This window comes from Peromyscus eremicus, chromosome 2 (genome assembly GCF_949786415.1).
Source record: "Peromyscus eremicus chromosome 2, PerEre_H2_v1, whole genome shotgun sequence".
In the NCBI taxonomy this organism is placed as follows: domain Eukaryota; kingdom Metazoa; phylum Chordata; class Mammalia; order Rodentia; family Cricetidae; genus Peromyscus; species Peromyscus eremicus.
In genome coordinates this window covers 60,486,131-60,498,184 of record NC_081417.1, presented here as the reverse complement: position 1 = coordinate 60,498,184, position 12,054 = coordinate 60,486,131, and the positions used below count along the sequence as shown (strand labels likewise).

The window sequence follows — 12,054 nt, the reverse complement described above, 5'->3', positions numbered from 1 at the left end:
CTTACCTCTTACATACTTGCTGATAAGCACACGGTATGGTTCAAATCTTAAACATCTACTCAAAGCCCATGTATTAAAGGCTTGGTCCCAGATTTTGGCATTCCTGGGAGGCGATGTAACTTTCAAAACTTTGGGCCTAGTGGTAATAAATTAATTATTGGGTGCATTCCCCAAAGGAGATACTTGAACACCATTCCTATCTCTTCCTTTTATGCTTCCTGGGTCCCCCAAGGTGAGCCATACTCCCTGCCACAACGCACTGCCTCCCACCAGCTAAAAGCAACTAGCCCAAATGACTAAGGATGAGGACCTCTCTCCAAAGCTATGGGGCAAAATAAACCTTCCTTTTTTAGTGGGCTGTCTCAGGTACTTTGCTACAATAACTGAAAGCTGGCTGATACAACGTGTAACTAAAGATTTGCTACGTGTCTTTTTTATCTTCAGAGACCTTGTTCTAAGGAGCATTCTCTTTTCACAGTCCTCTGTTTTTATCAACTCTAGAAATACTGGTTTATTTCAAGTGTCGGCTCCATCTGTTTCATGCACAGAAACTTCCTGGCTCTACTGGGGTCTTCATCCTGCATTATGACCTGGTAAATCTCCAGTCCACACATTATGGTGGTTATAGAATTTATTTTGTTTCCCTTTTCCTAGGTATCACTGTCCTCTGTTGCTTGACTACAATATCAGTAACAGTTGTTTCATAATCCCACCACCCCACTTTATTTAGTATTTTCGTATGGGAAAGTGCTGTGGGATGGTCTTTTTATATGCTGTGAATATGTGTTGGTACCATTGGTTAATAAAAAAGCTGTTCTGGCCTATGGCAAGACAGGAGACAGCCAGGTGCAGAATTCAAGAGAGACACAGGGGGAAGGAAGGCAGAGTTAGAGATGCTGAGCACAGCCGGGGGTGGGTGTGGGTATGGGGGTGGGAGGGGTAGGGAGCAAGATGTAATGAAACATAGGTAATGCCACAAAGCCATGTGGCAAAACAGAGATGAACAGAAATGAGTTAAGTTGTAAGAGCTAGTTAATAATGAGCCGGAGCCATAGGCCAAACAGTTTGTAATTAATAAAAGCCTCGGAGTAATTATTTTACAAGCTGCTACAGGAGTGTGGGTGGGAGAGATTTGTCTGGACCACAGGGCCCGGTGAGACTGAGAAACTTTTGGCTATAGAAAAGTAACTCCAGTCACTGTTAATGTATGTAGTCATAAATGGAAGTAAACAGTGTAGTGTCTTAATTTACAGAATTAAAATAAGAATTAGCATAAAATGTAATAGACAAATATAAACAAATTATAAATAACTACAGAAGTATATTTTATAAATATGATTATTTGTAAATAAAACACTAAATGTAGCTTGAAGAAGAGTGGGTAGGTAATTCAGGGTATGACAAATCAAAGGTTTCCAGTCACCACAGCTAATTGCAGGGGACTTGGAACGTCCCTTATACTTAGATGTGAGAGGCATCACCAGTTATACTGACTTTGACTTTCATGTTCTCTTCATGTACTTCCCGTGCTTCCTCCCACTCAGTGGCTTCGGCATGCTTACTCAGTTGTTCTGGGTGGAAGTGGACAAGCAGGGACAAACGGGTCTCACTGAAAACAGTGGCAGCTGCACGTCCCTCTGTGTGCATCTCTCACTAAATCCATAGAGGGCTGACCCAGTCACCAAACCCTGTGGTGTGCTTACTGTTTGCTGAGCCTCAAAGGCTTTGCATTATGAATAATAAAAGCATCGTGTTGTTTTTCTGACCCGGGAAATCCACAACCACAGATTCCTTGTAAAGTGTTTTTTGTTTTGTTTTTGTCTGTTTTTTGGTCACTAAGGACATACTGAAAATAAAGTAAAGGCAGAAGTATTATGTGGTATTAGGTGTTTATGTTCAATTTTTCCAAACTCCACAGACAATTCAGTTAATTTTCTGACAAGGGCTTTCTGTAACTTGGGAATTTTGTCCATATAATTATAAGATTTCAAAAGTTCCTTGATCTTAGATAAACGGTTCTTATGAAACTTATATGTCAATATCTTTTCTGTTGATACCCTAAACTGAATGTTCCCTAAAAACAAACTACCAAACTTCCACCAATTTATATCAATTCTGAAAATTTCCAATGACAGTGTTATTAACTTACTCTGCAAATCAAATGGATGTCTCTTTTAAATTAAAAGAGTTAAATTAATCATATAAATTCTCTGTGGAGAAGACCCCAACTTCATACCAGTGGACTAACATCACTCAGCCCTGAACCTGAAAAGAAGAAATGGACGGCCATACATGCTTACCCAAATCAAGCCCCTCTGATCTTTTGTTCTATATGGAAGATGACATTTCAAACACATGGAAAGAAATTTCTAGAAAATATTGTTCAGTTTTTTTGTAAGATAATATAGTTATTAAAACACATACCTATTAGTTGATTAAATTAAAAAAATTCTAAACTTCATTGAATAACTTACATTTGGTTTAAAAAAAAAAAGCAACCAGAGAACCAAAATCTTTTTTCTATGAAATATGTAACATGCTCACACAAGAAATACCAAAGGATGAAGTTTGGGGCTTTTGAAGTTGAGACATGGTGCTGAGCGTAATTGGTGCTTAGCAACCATTTAACACCCATGAGAGTGACTTCCGTGACGAAATACAAGGGTTATACATGATTACCTACAAGGCGATTTTTGAACCTAAATTGCAGGTCCAAATCTGTGTATTTTATTAAAGAAGGAAGAGAGATGAAATTCATTTGACATGTGATGAGACCCACGGTGAGGTGGGAATTGAGACCGGAAGGACATGGAGCATGCCACTGCTGTACCAGATTAACCCCCTCAGCTGCCCACTCCAGTACAATGGTCTTGATGAGTCATTTCTTTTAATTATCTGAGGTTTTTCTGGAACATTTGCTTTTCCAGGACTGATTAGGGCTGCCTCATTGGCTCTGCTAAATGGTGCTTTCATTTATTTATATTGACATAAAGCCTTTATTCAAAATTCAGGGATTTAAAAAAAAAAAAAACCTTTAACTTGGTGATACGTTGGTGATAATTTTGAAGACATCTCTAACTATAGAAAATGAATTCTTAATTAAAAAGTGATGGAAATGTAATGAAGTAATTACTCAGTAATTGCAGTTTTATCACTTCCATGTCACTGCCCACCCTCTTTCTGAGATGACTGATTTGGTATGCATTTTATATGCATTTATTTGTTACAGAAGGGATGCAAGACAGCTGGCAGTGATTGCATAACACAGGAGCACAATAATACACATGGGTGAGTGAAAACTAAATCAGTGAGATCAAAGAAGTAGAGTAAGTCAATAAATGATTAGTAGAGAGGTCTACAATTCAAACTTCATGGACAAACAACCTTAGTCTCATGCCTGGTTCAAAGAGGCTTCTGGTTGAGTCTCACTACTCTTAGTGTCCATTAATAAGAGTCACTAGCTAGGAGAATTGGTTTGATTTCTGATTCTTAGTCCAGGAGAAATAATACCATTCTGGAAGATCATAGGCCTATGGTTGATAGCATAACTTTGCCACATACTAGCTGTGCAGTGTAGGGAAATTTACACTCAGAGCCTGTCTTAATTTCTTTTCCAATTGCTGTGATAAAATACTCTGGCAAAAAGAGTAGAAAGAGTTTATTTTGGTTGTATAGTTCTAGAGGATGACAGTACAACATGACAGGGAAGACATAGTGGCAGGAACAGGAAGCTGGCTGGTTACACAGTATCTATATCCAAGATGCAGAGAGTGAAGAGGAAATGAGGCTGAGCTATCAAGCCACAAGGTCTGCCCTCAGTGACCCAATTCTTCCAACAAAACTCCATTTCCTAAAGGTTCCACAACATTCTCAAAGAGTGCTACCAGCTGGAGTACCAGTGTTCAAACACTTGTCTCTAAGGAGAATATGTCACAGTTAAACGCAACAGTGCCTAATAGATTCATCTAGTTGTAGCAGGAATCTTAGATGGTCTTATTAATAAAATCAAACATGAGGCCAATTACTGGGGTGAATGCTGGAAGATCAGAGAAGCAGAACAAGCCACAGATACCTCACCCTGACAATTCCTCAGCTGATTCTGTTTCCTCAGACTGGAATCTTCTGAGTCCTCATCCAGAATGAATCTCAGCTGAACTGTGCTGCTCAAAGCTTAAAAACTTAACCAGCCAAATGCTTCTAGTTTCTAGTCTTCACGCCTTATATATCTTTCTGCTTTTTGCCATCACTCCCTGGGATTAAAGGCTCACTTCTTGGGATTAAAGGTGTGTGTCACCATGCCTGGCTGTTTCCAATGTGGCCTTGAACTCACAGAGATCCAGAGGGATTTCTGCCTCTGGAATGCTAGGATTAAAGGCATGTGCTACCACTGCCTAATCTCTATGTTTAAAATTGTGGCTGTCCTGTTCTCTGACCCCAGATAAGTTTATTAGCGTGCACAATATTGTGGTGAACATAATACCACCACATCTAGTAAATGGAAATTAAAATAAAATATTCATCTTAGAGGGTCGTTTGCAGGATTAAGTGAAACAATAAATGCAAATGATTTAGCATAGTCTCTGAGAATTTAATGACAACGTAAAATTTATCTGTGTTCATTCTTTTTGCAGAGAAGACTTAACGAGACCCCCAAGAGTCAAATACCATCACCACTACCAGCAAAACAAGCAAAAATGAACTTTAAAATGAGGATCTAATGTTTAAACTTTATCAGATGTTCTTGGTAAACACCTTCCTGCTTTTGGGGAAGAACTAAGAAGGATAGTCTCTCAGATAGTCATTTAAAGGGGCAAAAATTACATCTCAAAATGAATAAAGGACTTCAGCACAAGCCCTGGAGCTTTAACACTGCTAGAGGAAAGAAGAGTTGAAACAACTCAGGACAGAGGCTTAGGTAACGACTTTCTAAGTAGTTGTTTAATAGCTCAGGAAATCAGAGCAATAATTTAACACATGGGATTATAGCAAATTAACAAACAAATAAACAAAAAGCCCCAAAGAAATAATTTTAAAAAATACCCTTTTGCACAGGAAAGGAAAACAATTGGCAGAGTGAAAAGACAGTCAATGTTGGGAATGAGAAAAACAAACAAAAACCTGTGCCAGCTCTTCATTCGATGTGGGATTAATAGTCAGACTACATAAAGAACTGGAAATAGCTAAGTACCAAAAGAGCAAATATAATACTGGTATAATAGTGCTATAATTGGTGTATGATATTGGTCCAATTTTATTCTGATACCATAGACTACCCTAGAGTTTTGATTTAACATAATTTGTCTTTGCCACTGTCTGTTTTTTTTTTCTGAGTCTTTCTCCATCTTTTCCACTCCTCTTCTTCCCTTTCCTTTTCTATTTTTCCTTCTCACAGACTTCTTGTTTCATAAAATTGAAAAGATAACTGAATCACCTATCAGTTGGGAAATCAAAGTGACAAATATTTCTTCAGAAATGGTTAGCATAAAGATTCAGGCCTTTCTAAGATTCTTTGATTGTGTTTGATCTTATTAGATCCAAGGGGATGAAAGGCAAACTGACATGGTTTAAAAACAATAACAACAAAATAAAACATAACATCAGAAACCTGGATCTTGCTCCAGCTTGACCAGTTACTTACTCTATCTATTTAGTTCATTTTTCAGGATCATCTGTTTTTCTATTGGGTAATGAAGATGAGTTTCATATCTCAGAATGATATTTATTTTCTTTTAGGACTGAAAAGATTTAAACTGCTATATGTATGTAGCAGACTAGGAAAAAGAAGTGGTATACACAGATAGAAGTTACATGCAACAGTTCATTGTAACATGTGTGTGATTATGAACATTCAGTTCCTATTTCCAATTAAAATAACTTTGAGATCATGAGCAAATAATTTGAACTCCACATTGTTTCTTTGATTGGCAAGCAAGATTTTTAATTAACTCATTCAGGTTAACAATTAGAAATAAAATATAAAATGATGTGCCATCTACATGTGGGTGGGGAGGTGGGAAGGTTATAGGAGCAGTTGGGGAGGGGATGATCAGAATATATTGTATGAAAACATTCTTTCAATAAAATATCAAAAATAATGATACTGTGTGACATCTATAACAAAGACTGTTGGGGTCCAGCCCCTAAATAGCCTTTTCCCAGGGTTCCGGAAAGGATGCTACCAGTGGCAAGAATTAATCTGAGGGATGCCGAATGAATCTAAGTACACCGACCTCTTTAGTCCATTCACCTTATTCTTCTAAGTCAAAATCTCTCTACACAGCTTCAATTCTGTTCTCAGACTTAGCTCTTCTCTTTCCCTTCCTCTCCTGCCCTCTCATTGTTATCTAACTTCCTTCCATCTTTGTTCTTTTACTCTCTACTCAGTCCAGTTTAAATACACATACATTCTGCAATTCTCTGGCTTCTAAGCTTTCTGGTAGGGTGGGGCAAGTCTGCATGGTAGTTAGGAAGCTTGTGTCATAGCTTGATGTACCTGGTATGTGAAAGCCCTTTTGTTCTGAGTTAATTGTTAAAGGAGAAGTCTAGAGATACTAGGGCTATGGAAGAAAGGAGGGTCTAAGCTTAGTTTGCACAAGAAACAAAGCTATGTACCTAACATCTGTCTGTCTTTGGCAGTTGTCTCCATATGGATATTACCTTAATTCAGGAGGCTAGCAGGTGGTCTGGAGTGCTTGTCTGTCTCCATCTGTCCTTAGATGTTTGAGAAGAATCTCAGATAAAATGGTTTTGTCTGGAGGTGACCCTGGCCCTGGATACTTGCTAAAGAAGATACCTGATTTTAATGTTAAAAAGGGGAGACAAAAGCCTGGAAAAAAGAAGTCTTGCCTATGTGACTGTTGTCAACACAGTCGGGGGAAGTTATCCAATTACCTTAATTGTATAGGGAGACACTGTACTCAATGAATGACCAATCACACTGTTAGAAGTTCTTAGAATCAGATGGGAAAGCTATAATAGCACACATGAAATTCATAGCAGGAAATGGCTAATATTCAAAAGCCAATATCACCAAGACTACTTAAATCTTGGCTTTATCCTCTGCGAAGGCCCTTGGTTTTTTCCACATATAGCTTGTCACAGTCAGCTGAATTCCTACTACGTATTTCTATATCCCACAGCACATCTAGAAGGCATTCAACAATTTTTGCCCTATTCTATGAAACATACATTAAATTAGCATATATATTTTTCAGCCAGATGAAAAGTAATTCTGAGTGAAATTGGTATTGAATCATATTGGTGGTTTATAGAATGATGAGTTTTGACATATTACCAAGAGTTCTAACTCTTACAAGCTTCTGGTAAGTCATTCATAGAACTCCAGAGATACGGTTTTGTTAGCCATCACCTGTTCTGGGGTGGCCTTTTTGGTGATGCAGATGCCTTTGAGTAATTCATGATCCCGTAGATACCCTTCACTTTGACTCCTGTATCCAATAAATGTGCTGGTTAGCCAAATTAGGCTTTGATGGAATCATTACTCTACTTCATAGCTGTTGTAGGATAATCTTTTTGTACATTGTGAAGATGTGTCATTGTGACTGGTTTAATAAAAAGCTGAATGGCCAATAGCTAGGTAGGAGCAAACAGGCAGGACTTCCAGGCAGAGAGAGGAAGTCATAGGGATGAATCTAGATGCCAGAGAGATGCAGACTAAGTCAGACATACGGCACAGAGGAGAGATAACTGAGTCATGTGGCAGATGTAGATTAAAAAATAAGGGTTAATTAAGCTGTAAGAGCTAGTTGGGGACAAGCCTAAGCTAAAGGTCAAGCTTTCATAATTAATAATAAGTCTCTGTGTGATTATTTGTGGGCTGGCAGTCCAAGGAAAGTCCAACTACATACAGCTAATGTCCTGTCTGGTGTAAGTAGATGACTGTTTGCATCTTACCAGGAAAAGTCACATGATATTATGTTTGAGTGAGATATTTATGTGATCAAAATCAAACTACCCAGATATTTAATGAAAACTTTTATCATCATTCCCTATTGTCTAGCAACTCATTTCACATTGCTGATGCTAATTAAAGTTTATACTTTACTATATATATATTTCTATCAAAATAGGCCAATCTTTGGCCTCATCTTCACCTGAATGTTTTCTTTACTATGTAGAAATTTTTTAGTTTTATGAGGTCAATTGTTGACCTGAATTCCTGGACAAATGAAGCCCTAGTCAGAAAGCCCTTTCCTGCAACTGTGTTTTGAAGAGTACTTCCTATACTTTTTTCTAGCAGTTTCAGTGTTTCAGATTTCACATTAAATAATTTGATCAATTTGAAGTTAGTTTTTGTGCAGGGTGATAGATATGGGTCTAATTTCATTCTTCTACATGTGGATATATAATTTTCCTAGGATCATTTGTTGAATATGCTGTAGTTTTTTCAGTGTGTTTTTGACAATTTGTAAGATCTCAGACGACTGTAGTTTTTCATCCACTCATGTTTGGAGTTTCTGCTTTGTTCCATTGGACTACATGTTTTTGTTTGTGCCAGTACCAGACTGTTTTTTTATTACTACAGCTTTGCAGTATATCTTGAAATTTGGAATGGTAACCCCTTCAGCATTGTTCCTTTTGCTCAGGACTGCCTTGGCTATATAGTGTCTTTTTTAGTTCTGTATGGGTTCTAGGATATTTTTTCTATTTCTGTGAAGAATACTATAGGATTTTGATTAGGATTGGTTCAAGTTTATAAATTGTTTTTTGTAAAATGGTCATTTTCACAATATTAATTGTATCAATATATACATAGGTGATATTTCCTTTTTTTTTTTTTTGGATTTGTATCTTTTTTTTTTTTTTCTTGTCAGAACAAAAGGTTCTCTAAAATCCTTTAGCCACCAGTGAAATGATGAGGCAGGATAAAAAGTTCTTTAGAGGGAGTGCTGTCATTAAAATAAATACAGGTGCATGGGCTGCTGAAGACAACCAAGCTGAAAGGAAGGCAGGGGCTGGGACATAAACTTCAGTGCCCTCCACAGTGGCTCACTCTGGGCTGAGGATGGGGAGAGCAGGAAGCAGGTCTGGTCACCATCTTAGAGCAGGAGGCCACGCTGGACAGACAGCTCTGACTGATGATGCACATGGACCTGTACTTTTGATACCCAGCAGGGTCCAGAGTGGGACACAACAGCCAGCCTGGCCCTTCCTTATTGCTGCAGCTCCTTCATCCTGTTCAGGGCACTGCCTGCGCGGAACCACTCGATCTGAGTCTCGTTGAAGGTGTGGTTCAGGAGGATGGTTTCCTGGGTCCCATTAGGGTGCTTGATGATGCATTTCAGAGGCTTGCCAGGGGCAAAGTCCTTCAGGCCTTGAATGGTCAGCTTGTCCACTGGATGGATCTTGTTGTAGTCAGAGGGGTCGGCGAAGGTGAGGGGCAGCAAGCCCTGCTTCTTTAGATTGGTCTCATGGATCCTGGCGAAGCTTTTGGTGATGATGGCCCGGCCCCCAAGGTGGCGAGGCTCCAGAGCTGCATGTTCCCGGCTGGAACCTTCGCCATAGTTCTCATCTCCGATCACTACCCACCTGATGCCATGTTTTTTGTAGTATCGAGCAGTGTCAGGGACAGGGCCAAACTCCTGGGTGACAGCATTGTGCACGGAGTTGGCCTTGCCGTTTTCAATGTTGATGGCACCGATGAGCAGGTTATTAGAGATGTTGTCCAGGTGTCCACGGAACTTGAGCCAGGGGCCAGCAGCAGAAATGTGGTCGGTGGTGCACTGCCCTTTGACCTTGATGAGGATTTGCAGATCCTCCAGGTCTTTGCCGTCCCACTTGTCAAAAGGCTCCAAGAGCTGCAGGCGCTGGCTGGTAGGGCTCACGTCCACCCGCTGCCCACTGCTGTCCTTGGGGGGGGGGTGCTGGTAGGTGTCCTGCCCTGGGTCAAAGTCCGATCGGGGAAGCTCATCTGCATCTGGAGCCTCCAGCTTGAACTTCTTGCCATCCTTGCCTGTCAAGAAGTCGGTTTCTGGGTTGAACTTAAGGGTTCCCGCAATGGCCAGGGCTGTGACAATCTCTGGGGATGTGACGAAGGCATGGGTCTCAGGATTTGCATCATTGCGGCCTGTGAAGTTCCTGTTGTAGGAGGTGACGATTGTATTCTTCTCCCCCTTCTTGATGTCTTTCCTGTCCCACTGGCCGATGCAAAAGCCACAGGCATTGGCCAAAACAACGCCACCCACATCCCTCAGGATCTGTGCATAACCATCCCACTCAATGGTGGCTCGGATCTGTTCAGAGCCGGGTGTGATGGTGAACTGGGACTTGCACTTGAGTCCATGGGCCAGGGCCTGCTTGGCCACAGCTGCTGACCGTCCCATGTCCTCATAGCTTGAATTGGTGCAGCTGCCAATCAAACCCACTCTGATGTCCAGAGGCCAGCCTTCCTTCTCTGCCACAGTGCCCACTTCTGCTACGGGGTGAGCCAAGTCCGGGGTGAAGGGTCCATTGATGTGCGGCTTTAGCTCATTGAGGTTAATTTCAATCAGTTGGTCATACTGGCAGCCGGGGTCAGGCACTAAGTGATCCTTGAATTCTTCAGCTAGACTGGCAATGTCTGCTCGTCCTGTCTTGCTCAGGTACTTCTTCATCCTGTGGTTGTATGGGAACACTGATGTGGTGGCCCCAATTTCTGCACCCATGTTGCAGATTGTTGCCATGCCAGTGCAGGAGATGGAGTCAACACCAGGCCCGTGGTATTCCACAATAGCACCTGTGCCGCCTTTCACTGTCAGGATGCCGGCCACTTTCAGGATCACGTCTTTGGGTGAGGACCAACCAGAGAGGGAGCCTGTCAGCTTCACACCGATTACCTTGGGACACTTAAGCTCCCAGGGGATCCCAGCCATGACATCCACGGCATCAGCACCCCCTACTCCAGTGCAGATGCCTCCCAGGCCACCACCATTGGGGGTGTGGGAGTCAGTGCCGATCAAAAGAACTCCAGGGTATGCATAGTTTTCTAGAATGATCTGATGAATGATTCCAGATCCAGGCCTCCAGAAGCCCACGCCATACTTGGCACCTGCAGTTGCCAGGAAATTGTACACTTCCTGGTTTATGTCCTTGGCCCGGCGCAGGTCTTTCTCACCCCCAACCTGGGCCTCAATCAGATGGTCATAGTGGATGGTTGATGGCACAGCCACCTTGGGCAGCCCACTGCTAATGAATTGTAGCATGGCCATCTGGGCTGTGGCATCCTGCATGGCCACCCGGGCAGGCCGGAGACGCAGGTATGTCTTTCCTCGCTCAATCTCCTGGTTGGCTGGGTCATCCAGGTGTCCGTATACAATCTTCTCTGAGAGCGTCAGAGGCCGGTTCAATCGTTTGCGGACAGTGTTAATGTTCTTCTCTAGCAGGTCATAGCGGATGTACTCATTGGTCTCAAAGTGGCTCATGGCCACCTTGGCCCGTTGGCACAGGACAGAGGCTACATGGTACTGTCGAACACCCAGGGCCTTCTGCAGCCGGGTCACCAGCAGGCTGTAAGGCGCCATTTTGTGCACTGACAAAGATGAGGTCGCCGATATCTCCATTTTTAAGTGACTTCTTCAATCTCTTCAGAGGTTTAGTTTTCATTGTATGGGTCTTTTACCTTCTTGGTCTATTTATTCTTAGAAATCTCAGAGTTTTTTTAAAATTTATTTATTTTATATATGATTGCTCTATCTGCATGCACACCTCTATACCAGGAGAGGGTTTGGATCCTATTATAGATGGTTGTTAATCACCATGTAGTTGCTGGTAATTGAACTCAGGACCTCTGGAAGGGCCACCAGTGCTCTTAACTGCTAAGCCATCTCTCCAGCCCTGAAATCTCAGAATTCTTATGATTCAAGTTCTCAATACAATATCTCATTAATCTCAGAGCCCTTAGCATCTTCTCTAGCCCAAAGTTCCAAACGTGCTCACAGTCCTCCAACAAAAACACATGAATAGGCCCATTATAGTGACATCACTTTTTCCGGTGTCAATTTCTGTTCTGGTTTCATTCTGTTGCTGTGATAAAGTACTCTGACCATAATCACTTTA

The 12,054-nt window shown here is 41.3% G+C and overlaps 1 protein-coding gene across 1 annotated transcript; it reads right to left on the bottom strand.

The window, feature by feature from the left end:
• Positions 1-8,820: 8,820 nt before the first annotated feature.
• Positions 8,821-11,540, bottom strand: LOC131904659 (aconitate hydratase, mitochondrial-like). The gene has a single exon (XM_059255721.1). It carries the CDS (start codon positions 11,517-11,519, stop codon positions 9,174-9,176), a length of 2,346 nt encoding a protein of 781 aa, XP_059111704.1. The 5' UTR covers positions 11,520-11,540; the 3' UTR covers positions 8,821-9,173.
• Positions 11,541-12,054: the final 514 nt, after the last annotated feature.